This window comes from Nannobrachium achirus (assembly GCF_963921795.1).
Source record: "Nannobrachium achirus genome assembly, chromosome: 8".
Lineage (NCBI taxonomy): Eukaryota > Metazoa > Chordata > Actinopteri > Myctophiformes > Myctophidae > Nannobrachium > Nannobrachium achirus.
Genome location: NC_137817.1, coordinates 38,657,128 through 38,677,496, shown reverse-complemented (window position 1 = coordinate 38,677,496; position 20,369 = coordinate 38,657,128). Strand labels below are relative to the sequence as shown.

Sequence of the window (20,369 nt, the reverse complement as noted above, 5' to 3'; positions counted from 1 at the left end):
CAAATAGTCCAAATTCACTGGTTCTAGTTTGGCCAATTTCATATTGAAAAGCAATTTCTTTGACATTTCTAGTTTAACTACATTATTATTGGTCCATGTCAAAATTCTGGGCTTGCTAAATCTGTTATATGATGCTGAAAAATTGCTCCTGTGCTGAATGGTATCAAACACGACACATGTGCATAATCTCCTTGTATGGGCCATTCTGTCCATAACATTAGTTATTTCCATACATGGAGTTCCATGCCCATACGGAAATACCGTGCTCATACGGACACAAAAAGCCATAATGTTTCTAATAAAGGTTGATCATGTCTAATGCTAAATCATAGATTCTATTCTTCACCATGCTTGTCAGACATGTTTCAGATATAATAGTAATTTTGTTCACAGATATCCATTAAATGACATAAGGTTGCCTCAGGCCGACTCAGCAGCCAGTCATTAGATTACATTCTTTATCTCAGTGGAACACATAAAGGGAGAACCATGTGATTAGTTTAATAGTGTGAACAATTAAGCGTTTAACATCTGCTTCAGCACTATCTTTTACTCCTTGCCTCGCATTGATTGGTTAGCCATTTACCAGAGCTGACAACTGTTTTCCATCCATTGATTCAAAACAAGCACACTATTCAAAAATCAAAGATTTTATTAAGGATCCAGAGCTTAGGTTTGACACAGAGCAGAGTTAGAAACTTTAGTTGCAAAAGGAAGTGTGCAGTAGAGTGAAGACTTGTGTGAGAACAGTTTAACTGATGCGTGAAGGTCAGCACAGCAGTTGAAGGATGCACTGACCCAGCTCCTCGCCTGTCATAGCAACAGAGCTTTTAAAAAGTGTACGCTACAGTCGTGGTTGCAGTGAACAAGGTCTCTGGTGTGAAATGTGGACAAAGATTGAGATTGCTTCAGATGAGACTTGAATCAGTTCAGTGTTAACTTCGTCAACTAAAACCATGACAAAAATGTTTGTCAACTACCTTTTTTTCACTGATGAAAACAAAATAAAGACAATGCTATGATGACTAAAACTAAGACTAATCGTATTGACAATTTTGTCAACAAATAAAAACTAGTAGACTAAAATGTTAGGGAGGGACTAGTGGAGAAGAGTCCAGTAGAAGTAAAAGACAAGTCATTTTATCTTTAGTTGCGATCCGAAAATAGCAGATCTATAAGCTCGCAACGCGTCACACTGCGACGCGTTGTGAGCTTGCAGATCGGCTATTTTCAGCATGCAACCAAGTGTAAAATCAGACATTACGACGCCATCAAGGCCTGCCAAAAAAATTAATCAACAACTGTAGATTTAGTCGACTAAAATCGTATATTTAATCGACCAAAACTAGACTTAAACTAAAACATTTTAGATTACTAAAATATGACAAACTAAATGAAAATGTATTCAAAAGACTAAGACTAAAACTACATCAAAATGTGCTGTCAAAATTAACACTGAATCAGTTTGCTGCTCTGGGTGTCGTTATGCTGCCCTCTTGTTGTCATTTGTGTGTCTAAAGTTGATCTAGTCGCTTTAATTTGTTATATGGTATGTTGGAAAGTGAACAAAATATGCATTACCAAGTACTGTGGTCTTGTCTGGAGGTCTGTAAGCAACAACATAATGCTAGTATAATGTTGTACCTAATTTGTTAGATCTGTTAAAAAGTTCATACATAGTCAATTTAAAATCAAGTTGCTCCCGTTGTCAGTGTGCATCTGATATAATGAAAATGTACACCTCCCTTGGGGCGGCATTTCCTTGAATATAAATATTCAGTTAAAATATTTTCACTTCCCTTTGGGGTTCAGCTGGCAAGGAGACTCTTTGAGAGGAGTCACTCTCCCATCCTAATATGCTAAACCTTAACTGTGAGGGAAATTCACTGGTGCAGTTGGCATTCTTGACACATTTCAATTTTTTACAATCCACATTACGCTGACCAACCTTGTCCTCCTTGTTCAAAAATGTGTAATGAATATATCGGAGTATTACTTGACACTACCATACATCAGATCCATAACATATTCACTGATATTCTAATTTAATTGTACAGGGTGAAATGAACCTAACCCGTGACCCGAATGAACGATGAAAATTGTAATTTAAGAGACAATGTTGCAGAGATTTAAAGGCTGGTTGTAGCTCAGCCGTTGCTATTTGCTATCTGCACCGTGGCACAGTGCGCTCCATCCTCACACAACCAGGGGCATGTCCTCTAGATCCCTGGGGTTGTCCATGCACGAGTCTCTGGAGCTGGAACTCGGCAGCGGCGCCCGCGGCCCCTCTTTGACATCGGTTTCCTCACCCTCGGCTCCTTCCTCGAGCCCCACCTCGTCCTGCTCCTCCCCTGACTTCTCCTTCTCCTCCGCTTCCCTGTCTGCCCTGACCTCCTCCAGCATGACGCTGGCGTCGCAGGGTCCCATCAGTCCCTCTGCCTCGGGCTGGTCCGTGCCCCAGTAACCCGTGCCGCTCACCAGATCCACATTGCTTCGGGAGTGGCGCACTCGGGCACGCACCCGGCTCTGCAGGTAGCACACCTGGCAGCCCAGGGCCACGGTGGTGACGAGGAGGCAGAGGATCAGCGCTCCGGCCGAGGCCACGGCGATCACCCCCATCTCGGTGTCGATCAGGCAGTCGGCGCCGGTGGCGTTGTCGGGGACTGGGAAGAAGGGGTCCGCCTGGTCAGCGGTAGCGGGATGAGATGCCGTGCCGGGGGTTGAGCTTTCCTCGTGAGCTTCTGTGGTGTTGATGTAAGGCTGGTGTGATGTTACATCGGTTGGGTTTGCCGTGACAGGAGATGCTGACAGTCTGAGCATGAGGAACAGGCACACAGAGATGGCAGGGTTTTCCATTGTGCTCTGTAATGGGAGGACAAAAAAACAGAAAACAGCTGCATTCAGTAAAACTTCTGTTCAAGTTTCGAGTTTATTAGTCTGATGATGAAATATCTTCTAACGGCCGTAATGTTTTTATGGTATAATCGATCTCTCTGACTGCTGCAGGGAAAGTTGGAATCTGTTAATCTCACTCCAACTCAGTGGGGAGTTTTAATCGAAACGTTGTGCTTACCTAATTTCCATGTTAATTAGCCTAGATAGGTCCTATTCTCATTGTCACACTTCACAAAGGAACTTGCTACCAAAGTGTAACTCAAGGTGAATTTTAATGTACTGCTGTATCTTCTCTGAAAAATTTCTCCAAATAGTTTGCCTCGATTTCCTGAAGCTTTATAAAGTTCTATCTAATGTTTTTGGAGCTACAGTACTTAAAAAGCAAGTCAAAGTACTACCGATGGATTGTTTTTTATGATTTATTCACTCAATAGTGGAGAGATGGATTGTCATAGTTTTGTTTTTTATGATTTATTCACTCAAGAGTGGAGAGATGGATTGTCATAGTTTTTGTACAAGTCATTGCTGGGGACATCTCGCTTTTGCGAACGCCCATCATTTCGACCGCAGGGTTAGCGATTCACTCCACGGAGGTGAGGGTTAGAGTCGGGTGTCGAAAAGATGAGATGTAATAACAGTGACACGCTCCCGCCATTGCTAAGAGAGATTTTGCTCCATTTAGAATGTTTTAATTAATATCTCGGCCAGTTCAGAAAAAGATTGATTATATATCAGAAATGCTGATGGGTATGTGTGACACTTACCTTAATGTCTTGGTCTGTAGCCGAGTGAAATATGTGGTGTGAATATCAGAGAGAGGAGACACCTGCTGCAACCGGAGTCACTCTTGAGAGACTGTGAACGCCCGCTTCCTGTCCCTTCGCTGGGGCTCTGTTCAGCCAAGTTATTTTGGGCCTCTATCTTGTACCGCCGAGGTTAATTGCATTCTGTAAGAGAAACAAGACAAAGAGAGAAGCGTGTACAATGTTTACAGTTCGATGTCCACAATTGCATTTCCTGAAAGTGTTCTGTAATTACTACAAGCAGGCCGTGAGATTTCAGTGCTTCCTCCAAATCAAGCATTCAAGTAAAAAATATAAATACAATGTGCAACAAAGGGTTTTTTAGTAGGCTTTCAGTTTGCTACCCCACTCTTTTTGAAACAAGAACATTTCATCACTGCTGTATCAGGCTTGATATTCGCAGATCTGACTGACCTTTTTGTTTTGTCCCGTCTTCAGGTTCAAAACGGGTCAGATCAACGGTGACCTGCTCATCTATCATGTCCTCCTCACCCTCAAACCCTACTACGCCAAGCCCTACGAGATCGTGGTGGATCTGACGCACGTGGGGCCCAGCAATCGGTTCAAGACCGACTTCCTCTCCAAGTGGTTTGTGGTCTTCCCGGGCTTCGCCTATGAGAACGTGGCGGCCGTCTACGTGTACAACTGCAACACCTGGGTGAGGGAGTACACCAAGTACCACGAGAGGCTCCTGACGGGCCTGAAGGGCAGCAAGCGGCTCCAGTTCATCGACTCGCCAGGCAAGCTAGCCGAGCACATTGAACCCGACCAGCAGAAGCTGCCTGCGGCCACGCTGGCCCTGGAGGAGGACCTCAAGGTGTTCCACAATGCCCTCAAGCTGGCCCACAAAGACACCAAGGTCTCCATCAAGGTAGGCCTGAGCAGGAGATGTATTTGAATAGACAACTGGTGCATTTGATTTATTCTTCTTCTCTTTTTTTTTTTTTTTTTTTTTTTCTCACATATTTTTTAAGATCTGGTTCCAAATTAGTTGGGGTAGAATTGTATTGGGGGCGCAAATGTATTAAAAGGGTGGAAAGCAAGACTACTGAACTGGCCTTCTTCTTTTGGCTGGTATTGGTGCCAGGGGATGTCACTCTGTAGTTTGTACCCTGCTTTTCACTATTGGATGTCAGCATTGGTTTAGGTACCCTTTTAAACTAAGTGGGTTTAGTGAAGGTCAGTTGGTTTATCACAAGATTATACAGTGATTTGATTAAATGGTGAAAGTATGTGTGACTCTAGTTAGCCTAGCTGCCAGACAGTACAATAAACTATCTCTGTGACACGCCAGGTGGGCTCCTCAGCCGTACAGGTGACATCCGCGGAGCGGACCCGTGTCCTCGGCCAGCCCGTCTTCCTCAACGACGTCTACTACGCCTCGGAGATCGAGGAGATCTGCCTGGTGGACGAGAGCCAGTTCACCCTGACCATGGCCAATCAAGGCACCCCGCTCACCTTCATGCACCAGGAGTGCGATGCCATCGTCCAGTCCATCATCCACATACGCACACGCTGGGAGCTGTCGCAGCCCGACTCCATCCCACAACACACAAAGATCAGACCCAAAGACGTCCCCGGGACCCTGCTGAACATTGCTCTGCTAAACCTGGGCAGCTCCGACCCCAGTCTCAGGTTAGCCTTGAAGGAACCCAACTGTGTTAGGATACAAGTGTTCACTGTAAGAGGCCATTCATGCCCATAGTAGGTGTAATCTGTGGATTACTTATCAGTTTGACCATGGTTTATGACGTTTTCAGTCATGTTCAATGAAGTTTTGGCATCAGTTATGTATTACTACTACTACCTCTGTGCCTTAGGAACCCCTTTCTTAGTTCAAAGTTTTGAACCCACAAACAATTAGCAATATTTCTCCAGAGTTGTCATCTAGATCAATACTTTGTCAAACGTAATTTCACGCTTGCTTTGGTAAAGACAGTCACTGGGTGTCCCTAACCAAACCACATTATAATTTGTGTCTCCTTTGCTTAAGCTCTCAGGAACCCTGAGGTAGTATATCTGTCCCTACTGTATTACAGGTCTGCAGCCTACAACCTCTTGTGTGCTTTAACTTGCACCTTCAACCTGAAGATAGAGGGTCAGCTCCTGGAGACATCGGGTCTGTGCATCCCAGCTAACAACACCCTGTTCATAGTGTCCATCAGCAAGACCTTGGCCGCCAATGAGCCCCACCTAACGCTGGAGTTCCTGGAAGAGTGCATCTCCGGCTTCAGCAAATCAAGTGAGTCAACGGCGCGACTCAGCATGTCTCGACCAAAATGTGCACTCTGGCAGTAACACCCGATGCACGTGCACGCAAATAGACACTCTAGCTGTCTGCTCCTTCTGTCACATATCACTCACTCCGCTCTCACGGGGGTTGCAGGCCATCTACAGCACTCGCTCGCCCACTCTTTCTATTACAGGCCATGCATTCACTCAATAAACAACCACACAACCTACAGAGACAGACTCATGCAGCACAAGCCACAGCGGCGTGTCATGAGCCGGTGATGTACGAGCCATTACTTTTTTATTTTATGGCCATATCCATCTTGAGCTGAGGAACGTAGGGTCTGTGGTCTGTCATTCCTTCATGTCCACACCCTCCTGCTCTCTGCTGCAGCATCCATCCATATTCAGGAGGTGCTCCATCACTGCACCAAGGGCAGTGGAGCTGATGGTATCTCCCAGTCTGTTGTTGCTTGATGCATAATGTGTGTGGAACGTTCATGTACAGTATGTGTGACTCTGCTTACGGCCACACGCTGGCATATCTGCACACAATGTGGTCATTGTGATTCTTGTTTGACACTTAAAAGAGGCATAAGTTGAATATTGATCGATGATCGCAAAATGACATGCCTTTTTTCTTCACCAAATATCAGGTTTTTCCTTGGCATGTGATGTTTGAAGACAATTTAAGGGAGCGTTGCGTCTTTTCCGTTTGCCAATGAGTTTTTACTACATGCGAAAAGACGCACAAATTGAACTGGGTTCGATTGTGAAGAAAATGCATTGCCGCAGCCACTTGTCGCACGGCAAATTCGGGGCCGGTGTGCATGAGGTCATACAGAATCATTGTATTCTTTAAAAAAATGAAATAGTCCGTTTTTTCCATGTGAATAATCACGCCTGTCTGCAAAGCCCTTTACCCTTTACAGTCTACACGCAGTGTATGGACATACATGACTTTGTGTGTCTTATGTCCTTTGTCACAATCATACATAAAGTGTACCACATAGGGACAGGCCTAACCACATGGTCAAAAAAGAGGGATTTGAATTGGGCTCATATCCTGTGCCATTGTCATCCCCTCTCTCAAAAGAATCCTGCTTCTCCATACTGAAGCCTGAGAAACGAATGATGTGAAATCTGTGATTTTGCTAATTGGGTTAAGGGTCATATTCTGTTGTATATCATGTCTGTCTGACTAGAGTAACGAGTGTGTGCATCTTGACAGGTATTGAGCTGAAGCACTTGTGTCTGGAGTACATGACTCCCTGGCTGCTCAACCTGGTGCGCTTCTGCAAGCATAACGACGACGCCAAACGCCAGCGAGTCACCGCCATCCTGGACAAGCTCATCACCATGACCATCAACGAGAAGCAGATGTACCCCTCCATCCAGGCCAAGATCTGGGGCAGCCTGGGACAGGTGGGCCTTCATACCTGGACATGCTCTGAGTCTGAATCTGACAACAACCTCTGCATAGATAGTAGAGAAGCTAAACTCATAATCTAAAGCAGGGTTCCCTAATTAGTTTTCCCCAAGGGCCGAATTATGTCTAGGGTACCAAGCCGAGGGCCACAACATTGCAGGGGCCGACGGTGGCGTTCCCACTACTCCAGCGACAGTTTTCGTCGTTGTCGGGTGAAAATCTTGCATGTCCAAAACCGTTCATTTTGAATTTATCATTTTAAAAATGATTTAAACTAGTGAAAACAGACGATCTACAAGCACACAACGCCTCGCGGTGCGAGGCGTTGTGTGGTTGTAGATCTGCTGTTTTCACTACTTTTGTGCAACGGCCTTGTATGATTTGCGAAGGAACGTACAAATTTGGAGATACAAGATTTCCACCCGACATCGACGATATACTAGTGTTGTTGCTGCTCTTATACCACCATTATTACTGGGGTTGGTGTGGGCATCAGAGAAGCTGATTGGCAACTCTGAACTGACTTTCTGTCATAGTTACATCCCCTCATGGAACACTGTAAAACATACATGAATGAAAGACAAATTACACTAATACAATCATAACATTCCTTTTTCTTTTTTTTAATCTCATAAATAATAGAATTACTGAATGTGTTCGTTTGGAGATTGAATTGAGAGAATATGGCTCCCACTGTGTCAGTAGGGCACTTATAAATTAATTTGTTTGTGTTGTTTACATTCCATGATTCAAAGAATTCCCCAGAATTCTCTGTGTTTTAATAAGATTTTAATGTCACCTAGTAAAATGTAATCATTTAGAATAATAAAATAATACAAATATTTCAACACATATTTTGATTTCAATGGAGTTTTCAGATTCCAAGGGTAATTCTTTGCCCTTTTGCCCTGCGTATTTCTGTCATTTCCCTTGACCTTTCTTATGGTCTCCTCTTCCCCTCAGATAACGGACCTGTTGGACGTGGTTCTGGACAGTTTTATAAAGACCAGTGCCACAGGGGGTCTGGGCTCCATTAAGGCTGAGGTCATGGCTGATACGGCAGTGGCTCTGGCTTCAGGGAATGTCAAACTGGTTTCCAGCAAGGTGAGACTGTCCACTCTGAATTCGTACACCATATCAGGTGCACAGCAACAGTTGCTCCCTGTTATTTTTTCACAGGAGGTAGGCTTTGTGCCTGTGAGTTTTTATAGAACTGTCTGAAGCTAGCCACCAAATTAGGCTTAAAACCTGATTTATCGTACAAGAGCATCCTGTGCCGAGAATAGCCATAATGGGTCATTTTTGGCATTAGACACCATCGTACAAGGGAGTATACATTATTTCCCCTTGATTACAAAAGATGTCATTCTAACAAATAAGCACTGTATAAGCCACTCACAGAAACATATTTCTAATACAGCAATACACACTTATAAGAAATACTGTCAGTCAGAGAGAGGAACAAACTGCTAGAAGGTTATATACCCATTTATTAAAGATGTGGGATCTCTCTCTGTTTCCCAGATAGACATCGGTGATCTCAAACACCTTGCTTTTGACAATATAAAAGTGACTGTTAAATTACATTTCAGTCTATTTCCCTTTCATATCAATGAATATTTAATAAATGGCAAGTAGTGTGGATTCAAAACGATAAGAAGGATTTTATTATAGCTGTTTGTTTTGGCAAAAATAAACAAATTAAAAGTGTACTATAGTGACAATTATTACAGTGTTGAAGAGCTGGAACCGATTACTTTTACTCTTGTGTACCAGTATATGAGAAGTCACAAATGAAATCTTGATCTTGAATAATAATTATTGCCAAATTAATTAAAGTACGCTTACCGCTTGAGGCAATTTCCCTTTACCAGTGAATCCTTTCCTGTTGTTACAGTATCCAAAGTGACAAAGTCATCCACTCAATGTCCATCATCTATCTGTGTGCTCTGTATCCCAATTCACCCTACGTACTGAGATAAACAGACACAACACACACAGCCCAGATGCACAATAGCAAAGCCAGGCCCTGGCTCCTATTATGGCGCACACTGTAAGGAATGGCAGTGAATGGTAGCCATTGTGAAGATGTTTTGCCTAAGAAGAAATGAACAAGCTCTCTATTGGTGGTGAAATACAGCCCCCCCCTCCCCTATGGTATGGGATATTTTATGAGAGTTTTTTTTAAGTATTTTAGGATATCAAGTTGATTATGACAGTTTTTCAGTGTTTATATTCATATTATCCACATGGGGGGGCCTATGTGGATGGCATGGCCAGCCGCAACTGATGTCATGACAGGCCTGTCTTGTTGAACACAATGGACCCTTGTCTGTTCCGGTCAGCCTCTGTCACCCCAGACTTCTTTAACCAATTACATTTTCTTGACGTATAACAACCGTGTTTATCTTGTCATAGATATTTAAAGCAGCATGCAATTATTAGGGATGGGGCGGGTACACGGTTAACTTTGCAAATCACTCTAGATTCAGGACTGATTTACTGGAAATTCACAATAGCTGAATTATATCATTTATTAAAATAATACATAATTGTAATTTAAATAATAATAATACATTTTATTTATAAGGCACCTTTCAAGGAACTCAAGGTCGCCGAACAACAATTTAAAAACAACAGTTAATACAAAACCTTTGTATTAACTTTGAGATGGGTTTTAAATGTGGGGATTGAGTTGCAGTTTCTGATGTCAGGGGGAGGGAGTTCCAGAGGCTAGGGGCAGATCGGCTCAAGGCTCGTAACCCCATGGTAGACACACAGGCTGAGGGTTTGTCGGGGGGGGTCAGTTGGATGGAGGAGGCAGACCTGAGAGACTAGGGGGGATTGAGGAGGTCAGACAGGTATGGAGGGGTGAGGTTATGAATGGCCTTGAAGGTATATGGAGGAGGATTTTATAATCAATGCGTTGTGGAGGGGAGACAACAGTACCCTTTACCGACAACTCTATGTGGCCCGGCTCTCCAGATCTAAACAGCAGACCTATTCGACCTGGTTAGGTGCTCTGCTGAACAGCTGGAGATAGCCTGGCCCCAAGTGGAGCAGTAGAAGGCATGAGTGGCAAAATGTGAACCTGTTAGCCTACAGCATGGGTATTCAACTGGCGGCCCGCGGGCCAAATGCGGCCCGCGGGGACCTTCCTTGTGGCCCCTGGAGCAATTTTGAAAAAAAAAGAAAAAAAAAGATTTTGAAAAAAAAAAAAAAAAACGTTTTTTTTTTGTGGAGGCTAATGAACGTTGTAGGTATGGTTTGCGCGATATGAAGTATCCGTTAGTGCGGCCCGTTAGTGCGGCTAACCCTAACCCTAACCCTAACGACAATTGGACAACTGCTTTGCACTGAGTTTGTACTCCGCATACATATGTGTCCCAATTTGGCTGGGAGCCAGTCATTTCGGAAAGTACAGCTTTAGACAGGGACTGAAAATACTTTTTTTTTTTTTTTTTCACTAAAATGTGATAAAGCCACTAAAGCATTTCATAAATTTCAGGCTACATTTTACTTAAACGCCAGAGCTTAACTCTGCATGTAAATAAGACTTTTTTTAATTAATGTGAGAGATCGGGACAATTCTGTTGGTCCTCCCAGCCATGTAGCTACAATGCATTGTTTATTTTTAATCAAGCCTCAGTTTGTCAGCCCTTTGTAGTAAAATGCGGTAAAATCGGGACTCCATTACCTAGCGTTGTAAACCACAGTATTTATCCCGTTAATGTAGTGCCACGTATGTTCCAAATGAACCACGTTAAGTTGTTATAATGATTTAATCTCTTATTTATTTATTATTGCACTGTTCTGGCGCTGTTCTTCTTCTCGAGTTTGGAAAAAAAGGATCCGTTCCGTTTCCTGCCTGAGCCGGATGCGAGGAGTCCTTTGTTGTCCCTGCTTAGCATTGACTTAGCATTGAGAACAGTGTCATGATCGTAAACTGTCTAGTTTTAACGTTCAGAGCGTTTTCTTTTTGGACAATAAAAACATTGACAGCCAGGGGAAAAAAATCCATGAACGACACGGAATGCAATCGTTCACTCGCCGTTGGAAAATTGACTTTGTAGACTATTCTGGATGACTGGCTGATGCGTGGCTAACGGCTAACGCTAATGTTAGCTAGCGCTAGCTGCAGGCTAACGTAGGCATCTGTTGTATAAAACGCGACCAAACTCTATTTTTGCTCTTCTACAAGCTCACAACGCGAGGCGGTTAAGCGTAGCCTGTAGATTGTGGTTTATTATCAGAGTCAGATGATCCTTCAATCTGACAGAAGTTACACAAACACTCGACGATGTTACAAAGCACAGTTAGCACAGTTAGCCGACCCCAATTTCGATAGGGCACGAGTTCTGGTGTTGCGCACGTGCATTCCCATAGAGCAACGTAGAGTAGACGAAAACTGTGCCCCATAGAACTTTGTGCCTCTATAGGAAGAAAACTTTCCTTTTCTCATAAAAGTATCAGTACTATAGGCAGTTGCCTACTGCAATTTATACTTGTTACAAGTAGAAGTCTGGTATTAAATAAATATATATTTTAAAATAGCAGATCTACAAGCTCACAATGTGAGCTATTTTCAAATGGCCAAAATGTGTATAGGCTACAATTTGGACTATTAAAATAAAAATCTACAAAGCAATAACTAAAGTTTAAAACATACATAAACCACTTTAGCCCTATGTTATACCAAGGCTATTTAAAAATAGCCGATCTACAAGCTCACAGCGCATTGCGGTGCGACGCGTTGTGAGCTTGTAGATCTGCTATTTTCAAACATTTTGTACTTTTACTTTTGGTACTTTAAGTACATTTGGATAGCAATACTTTTGTACTTTTACTCAAGTACATTTTTAATTCTGGACTTTTACTTGTAACAGAGTGATTCCACATTGCAGAATTGATACTTTTACTTAATTATAAAATGTAGGTACTTTTTCCACCACTGTGTAAACGTTTGTGTTCTCATGCCAATAAAGCTTCTTTGAATTGAAGATTGAATTGAAGATTGCTCCCCATGTGGCGGAGTCAGGTCATTGCAGGTTAGAAATGTATTTAAAACTTGAATATCTCAAAAGTCCTATTTCAGCATGGCATCATTCTATAAGCCATATCTTCAGAACTGTTGGGTCAATCTCCACAACCAATATATCATTTTGTTGCTATGATCCCCAGCTTTCAAATGAAATGAAAAAATGAAAATGAAAAAAAAAAAAATCAATGACTAGCCGTCCGTGAGATTGGGACACATATAAGCTGGCTGGGCTTCAATTGAGGGAGCAAGATAAACCCCAGTTTCAGTTTTCATTTTCCATTTTAATATAAACGTAAGGCTTTGCTCTAAAACGCTGATAGAGAGACCACTAGGAAACCACATTGTGGGAAACTAAGACACATGACAGTCAGTGTAACTTTATTTGGATGCTGGTCACCTGATAGACTTGTACTGTATGCTTTGTTCACTTTAGTCAAGTACTCTGCAACACACAATGTAATAGTGCAGTTGCTGGGACCAAGGCTTGTGATGAGAACTGCAATGTTTATTATTGTAAATAAGACAGGTAACCATGGATACCTGCAAATACTCCAAGTGTACATGTTTACAAAAAATGCTCAAATGCCCCTCCATATAAAATTGACATTACCAGAATGACAAGCTGATTGATATTTACGGTAGATATATATTCATTGTTAGTGTATTGCTTGATCATAGTCACCTTAATTCTCCATCTGTTCACATATACCAGGGTTCCCCAATTAGTTTTCCCCAAGGGCTGAATTATGTCTAGAGTACCAAGCCGAGGGCCACAACATTGCAGGGGGTGACGGTGCCGTTCCCACTACTCCAGTGACAGTTTTCGTCGTTGTCGGGTGAAAATCTTGTATTTCCAAAACCGTTCGTTTTGAATTTATAATTTTAAAAATGATTTAAACTAGTGAGAACAGCCGATCTACAAGCACACAACGCCTCGCACCGCGAGGCGTTGTGTGCTTGTAGATCTGCTGTTTTCACTACTTTTGTGCGACGGCCTTGTATGATTTGCGAAAGAACGTACAAATTTGGAGGTACGAGATTTCCACCCAACAATGACGATATACTAGTGTTGTTGCTGCTCTTATACCACCCGTGGGCCGCCTATTAGGGAACCCTGACATATTCAGTATCTCTGCTCTATAAGCAGATGAAATACATGTGAACAGGTATAGGTGTTTATGATCTTGTGCTTACACAGTTGGGAACACTGAGTTCAAAATCATCTCAGACTTTTAAATACGCTGGCTGAGCTCCTGCTCAATTTTCCTGTTGGTTTAGTGGTTGTGCTTATAGAGATATTGGGACCCTGTTGAGTTAAAATTAATCTGAGGCTTTTAAATACACTGGCTAAGCTCCAACACAGTTTGTCTGATTTAGCCTTAGACTACCCCAGTGCAGCGCCCTTGAATTGGAGAAGGGCTCAGGGGTTTGATGTAGTATGCCTAATTTATACTCTGTAGTATGATGGTGCCAGTCTATAGAAACAGTCCACACTCACAAGTAGGGATTATATATCACGATTATTGTGACAAAAGAAATCACGATTTACGATATTATCACGATAATCAAAATCCATTATCCTGGGGCGGAACAAAAATAGCAGATCTACAAGCTCACAACGTGTTGCAATGCAACGCGTTGTGAGCTTGTAGATCGGCTATTTTTTGGCAAAGACATTTGATAGAGTGAAAAAAAGACTGTATCAAGTATGTATAATTTAGTACCTTTTTCCAATAGAGGATTTAAGTGGTGCCGGATATGCAGCTCAGCAAATAAAAGGTGAATTGATCCCAGTGCATGACGGAGGACGATATTACGATAAATTAAATCTCCACGATACGATTATCATGAGTGTTTTTTATCACGATAAACGATAATATCGCGTATCGTCCCATCCAGTATGGACGGGACGATGCACATGATCACGTTTGTGCGTGACATGAATATGACCCGGATGGAGTTGGCTTCCATTACCTATAGGCTAACGCTAATGTTAGAAGCACATTTTTCGGCTATTTAGCCGTGAATAAAGGTTGTTCTCTTCCATAAAAGCATAGATCAGAGAAAAAGAGCTTCAAGGTTTGCAGGATGCTTTGGATTCAATTAAATCCAGAGCATCGGCGGCACGATGCTCTCAGCATCTAACGTAAACAAACCGCGGCCCACTATGACCCAATGTCACGGTAAGGCCCAACAATGTTATATTAAAAGAGTGCCGGAGCCGAAGTAGTTGGGGATAGGCACCACACATTGCGGCACCCGGTCCCGAATTAGTTCGGGATAGGCACTAGACGAGTACTTAAGTAAATGTACTTAGTTACTTTACACCATTGCAACTGACCCCCCTCTCTCTCTCTCATCCCAGGTCATCGGTCGGATGTGCAAGATCATCGACAAGACCTGCCTGTCGCCCACGCCCACGCTGGAGCAGCACCTGATGTGGGACGACATCGCCATCCTGGCGCGCTACATGCTCATGCTGTCCTTCAACAACTCCCTGGACGTGGCGGCCCACCTGCCCTACCTGTTCCACGTGGTCACCCTGCTGGTGGCCACCGGGCCGCTGTCGCTGCGGGCCTCCACCCACGGCCTGGTCATCAACATCATCCACTCCCTGTGCACCTGCTCCCAGCTCCACTTCAGCGGTGAGTCCTCTACTCCAAGGGTTCCCAAACTTTTTTGTCTCAGGGCACCCTATGAATATTTTTCTACATTATAGTTTTCAATCCCAGCATCTTATATTTATAGCATATTGTCGTTGTCGGTGGAAACCTTGTATGTCCAAAACCGTTCGTTTTGTATTTATCATCTAAAAAATTTACTAAACTAGTGAAAACAGCAGATCTACAAGCACACAACGCCTCGCATCGCGAGGCGTTGTGTGCTTGTAGATCGGCTGTTTTCACTAGTTTTGTGCAACAGTCTTGTATGATGAAGCAGAGCTTTGCTTTACCAAAAGACGTACACATTTGAAACTTGGAAATAACGAGATTTCTGCCCGACAGTGACGATATTTTAATTATTTTGTGTGGAAAACGCTGAGATAATATCCATTTTGGTTAAAACTGACTGAAAATAACTTTGAACTTCAAGTTTAAAATGATACTAAATATTTTTTCAAGTGTCCAGATGAATTCCAAATATTATCAAATGATCTCGCGGCACCCCTGGACTGCGTCACCCACTTTGAAAACCCCTGCTCTACTCCAGTGGTTCTCAAACGTTCACATTTCAAGGTCTCCCCTTAACTCTGGCAGTGTACAAATGGAACCAGGGTCCCTTTGGTTCCATTTGTATACTGTCAGAGTTACAGACTCTGAGACTTGTAAGGGTCTTGTGATGGTCAATTTTGAATCCCCTAAAGCATACATGGGCAACTGGCGGCCCGGGGGCCACATGCGGCCCTCACCTTCACTTAATGCGGCCCTCAGGTGAATACTGATATATTATTGATTTCAGCTGTTACAATTCCAAACATGCAAACATGACCTTCTTTAATTACTCCAGTCTATATTATTAGATTAATGACTAGTAGTAGTCTTTTTTATGCACAATGTATTTGTATTTAAGTTCATAAAGTTAACATAAGAACATATACATGCATTGGATATTAAATAAAAATGATACTTTTCAGGATCCCAAATTCAAAAATAGCTAAAAAATAATTCAGGATTCCAATTCAAAAATAGCAGATCTACAAGCTCAAAACGCGTCGCAGATCGGCAATTTTTGCTATTTTTGAATGTATATGCACTGTGGCCCTCTGGAGTGACTGTAAAAATATAGTGGCCCTTTCCATCATCAAAGTTGCCCACCCCTGCCCTAAAGGAACCCAGAATCCACTTTGGACACTGTTGATGTCTTTGCTGGCCGGTTTGAGTCCCAACAGAACATTTTCTCCTCCTGTTTCCTGGACTGTCTTCCCACTCAATAAAGACTCCACTAAATGGAGGGGACAGCTTACTCTCCTTTAGCAAAACATTGAACCCGAAATGTTTGATTTCTACTAGTACTTCAATAATACAACAGCTTTGTGTTGTGGACCCAGAAATTGAGGCAATTTGTCAGTTTATTTTGTGCAGCCAAGTATGGCGCCTATCATAATTTTCTGTCACGTTGAGTATGTTCTGCAGTCAGACACCTGTTTGTCTATTTTGCTTCATATTATGCGTTTAATTGTGCTGTGTGTTGGGTTTAAAGGTAAAATATTTTGATTGAATAAAATGATTGTCAACCATGACTTGTTAGGGTTATTTTACCAGCGTAGTGTAAATTAATTGCATAGATGAACCAGGTTAATTGATTACGAAAAGAGTCACTAGTAGTATCCATAGATGTAACATGATCCAAAAACAATGCTTGTTCATTACTCCTCCATGACAATTGTCATTTTTTTGTTTCTGCCCTTTTGCAGAGGAGACTAAACAAGTGCTGCGTCTGAGCCTGACAGAGTTCTCACTGCCTAAGTTCTACCTGCTGTTTGGCATCAGTAAGGTGAAGTCGGCCGCTGTCATCGCCTTCCGCTCCAGCTACAGAGACCGCTCCTTCTCGCCAGGCTCCTACGAGAGGGAGACCTTCGCCCTCTCCTCCCTGGAGACCGTCACAGAGGCCCTGCTGGAGATCATGGAGGTGAGGAGGGATGCAGCTATCCGTCTCTTAGCCATTATTCTATCCATTACCTTTCAGATTAATTTTCAAGAAGTGTGTTTAACCCATTCAGAACGGGTACACTATATTGTGTATCATTATTTTATGCTTTAACTATTGGGGCGCTGCGAGCTTGTAGATCTGCTATTTCTGAAAAATCTTGAAAATTTGAATTTTGACCCGATTCTATAAGTGTCTTTTGAATCCTTCCAAGGTTTTTGGAAAAAAACTATGTTTCTATGTCAGCAATCTGGCCAGCCATCATCAAAGAAAAGGTCATTTTCACTAAACTGGAGCTCAGTTAGTCTGTTCTTGAGAGACTACCATGTCAGTGGCTCTCAAACTTTTTCATGTGAAGGACCCCCAAAATTATATGAATTTGGCCCCCATCTCAAAATATTTAGTTCCAGGGACCACCCAGAAGCAAAATTTAAGTTCGCTTAAAATATTTTCAAAGATTTGCAAATATTTTTACGACTTTTTCAAAAATAGCAGATCTACAATCTCGCAGCGCGGCTGTGAGCCTGTATATCTGCTATTTTTCAATAGTTAAAGCTTTAAATAATGTTAGGCCTAAATGGGTTAAAGAAATATAAGCAACTAAATCTATAAGTCTGATTAACCATTTAAACCCTATTTATTAGTTGCAACAGTGTTGCACAACATTACAGGCAATGATATCTCACCAGAGGAGTCAGAGCGTGGTGGTAACAAAAATGCTCATAACAAGTCACATTATGACATGTTGTGAGTTGTAGATGTGCTATTTTCTGTATTTCAGAATGTTCCCGCTGAATCAATATAATCAATTAGATGGAGTAGTTCTTTGAGCTGCTAATTCGGTTCAGTCATTGGATGAGGTTATAATGACACAAACACAACTCTTTCAAATAAATTAAGCAAATGGCGAAATCACTGCGAGATTTTTGTAGACATGACATACACACAAACACCCCCCAGTGTAGACATGTCACATCAGTGACTGTGTATCAGCCTTGACCACTTAATTTCAAATCCACACTTGTTTATTCTGTCAAAAATGTACTCATTGTTTCTCTTCCAGGCGTGTATGAGAGACATACCAGCATGCAAGTGGTTGGACCAGTGGACCGAACTCGCACAAAAGTATGGACCTCCATCCTACGTTTGATACAGAGACATCCTCGGACATAAACAATGAGTGTGGATCCCTTATCCTGTTTCTGTGTGTGTGGTTTGCGGTGTCCAGGTTTGCGTTCCAGTACAACCCCTCTCTTCAGCCCAGGGCGTTGGTTGTGTTTGGTTGCATCAGTAAACGAGTGTCTCACGGGCAGATCAAGCAGATCATCCGCATTCTAAGCAAGGCCAGCCCTCTGCTCAGCATAGACCGGGTTAGTGCCCCGCGCACGCACACACACACACACACACACACACACACACACACACACACACACACACACACACACACACACACACACACACACACACACACACACACACACACACACACACACACAGAGAGACACACACACACACACACGCACAGCATTTCTTGTCTTTCCCTTGGACTCTCTCTCCTCTCTCTCACACACACACACTATAATTGGACATGTGTCGTTGTTTGATAGCTTTCAGAGAGCTGATAATGTTCTATTCATTGCCATGCTGGATGTCTATAGGTTTGTTCAATGCAAACACCACAAACCCCCTGGCTTCCAATTCATCAGTGTAATGAATGCATGGATTTAGCCGCACGCCATGAATACTACTCTCTCTCTCTCTTTGTTTCTCTCCCTCCCTCTTTCTCAGGGCTTGGAGAGCTGTCTGAAGGGACCAGATAATTACAACAGCCAGGTGTTAATAGAGGCTACCGTCATTGCTCTGACCAAGCTGCAGCCTCTCCTCAGCAAGGTACAGTAGTGCAGCTGTTGCACTGCATGTGAATATGAATGTATGCATATTGTTTATAGCGCTCCTATCTTCACGACATCAACAAACAATGTTGCTACGCAACATCTAAACAATCAGCCTTGAGTAAAAACAACAGGCCAACGTTGGCTGGCAGCGTCATACTGTAAATGGTGAAATGTTTTATTTAACAAGTTCTAATAAAAGCTTCTGGTGCAACTTAAAGTATATATGTCACGGTTTGATAGAGAAACAGTACGATCGAGAAACGGAGCACTCGTCGTGCGGCACAGGGCGGAACAAGCGGTCGCTTTGAGCCACAACAACGTTGCGTCGGCAGGAATGATAGCGCCTCACCCCACGGAGGTTAGGGTTAGGGTAAGGCATAGTAAGCTAATGGCTAAACACTGCCGAGCTAGGCTAGTAAATAAAGAAAGAGAGTCGCAAACGAGTGACGTCAGCGCCTGCACTAGTGAATGGCTGTCGTCGCCATCTGGTGGTGATTGGTGTGTGGTGAACGACAAAACAAGCGCTCTTACCATGAACGTACTGAGTTACCCAAACGTACTGTAACATATACATCATTACATCAGTGTATCTGATTCATCAGTGTGAAACCTAATAAAAGAAAAATATTTGGTTCCTGTTCATCTTGGAGGGTGGGGGGGAGACAAGGAGGTTCCTTAGAGAGAGAACAGAATATTTGTACTTTTGTGCCATCTGCACGCTACTATTTGCACCCATTTTTTTAAACAGTCTGTTTAGGAAAGGATCAGTGTGCCACGGTGCAAGAATAATGTTGGCTGACTGTCATGGCATATAGAAATACAGAAGCAAGGAGTTGTACACAGAATAGAAAACTATTACAAATATTTAAAAAATATTATAAATAAAATATTTTGTGACGCATCACTAAACAGATAATTAGATTGCTAGAATTCAGTTTGATTGGTGGTGTGCGATTGCAGGAGTCTCCCATGCACAAGGCCTTGTTCTGGGTGGCTGTGGCCGTTCTCCAGCTGGACGAGATCAACCTGTACTCTGCTGGAACAGCCTTGTTGGAACAGAACCTCCACACCTTGGACTCACACCGCGTCTTCAATGACAAGGTTAACACACACACGCACGCACGCACGCACGCACGCACGCAAAATGCAGATATACATGTGTGTATACATTCTGTGTATGTGTTTCAACCTCATGACGTATTAGTGTATTTCACTCCACATGTGTTAAATGTTCTCATTCACCTCCGTGTCTTTGAGGAGGGGCCTGTAATGGGGCCTGGAGGTACCTGCGTTAAAGGCTTCTCTCCCTGTCTGCCCTTGGGTTCCTGTCTCTCTACTCCCCAGTCTAAATAAATACTATATATATTTAGACAAGACTAGGCAAGTCTCAGATGGACCCTGGATACAGTTTATCGGGACTGGAACAA

The 20,369-nt window shown here is 42.8% G+C and overlaps 1 protein-coding gene across 2 annotated transcripts in view; it reads left to right on the top strand.

Annotated features, from left to right (window-relative positions):
- nf1a (neurofibromin 1a) overlaps positions 1-20,369 on the top strand; it is a 116,919-nt gene that overhangs the window by 78,590 nt on the left and 17,960 nt on the right. For both annotated transcript variants that reach the window (XM_080730875.1, XM_080730874.1), the window contains 11 exons: positions 4,137-4,569; positions 4,993-5,333; positions 5,738-5,940; positions 7,162-7,355; positions 8,323-8,463; positions 14,766-15,045; positions 16,815-17,029; positions 18,111-18,172; positions 18,276-18,417; positions 18,836-18,937; positions 19,903-20,043. In XM_080730875.1, the coding sequence (XP_080587001.1) occupies positions 4,137-4,569; positions 4,993-5,333; positions 5,738-5,940; positions 7,162-7,355; positions 8,323-8,463; positions 14,766-15,045; positions 16,815-17,029; positions 18,111-18,172; positions 18,276-18,417; positions 18,836-18,937; positions 19,903-20,043 (2,254 nt within the window). The remainder of the gene's footprint in view (positions 1-4,136; positions 4,570-4,992; positions 5,334-5,737; positions 5,941-7,161; positions 7,356-8,322; positions 8,464-14,765; positions 15,046-16,814; positions 17,030-18,110; positions 18,173-18,275; positions 18,418-18,835; positions 18,938-19,902; positions 20,044-20,369) is intronic.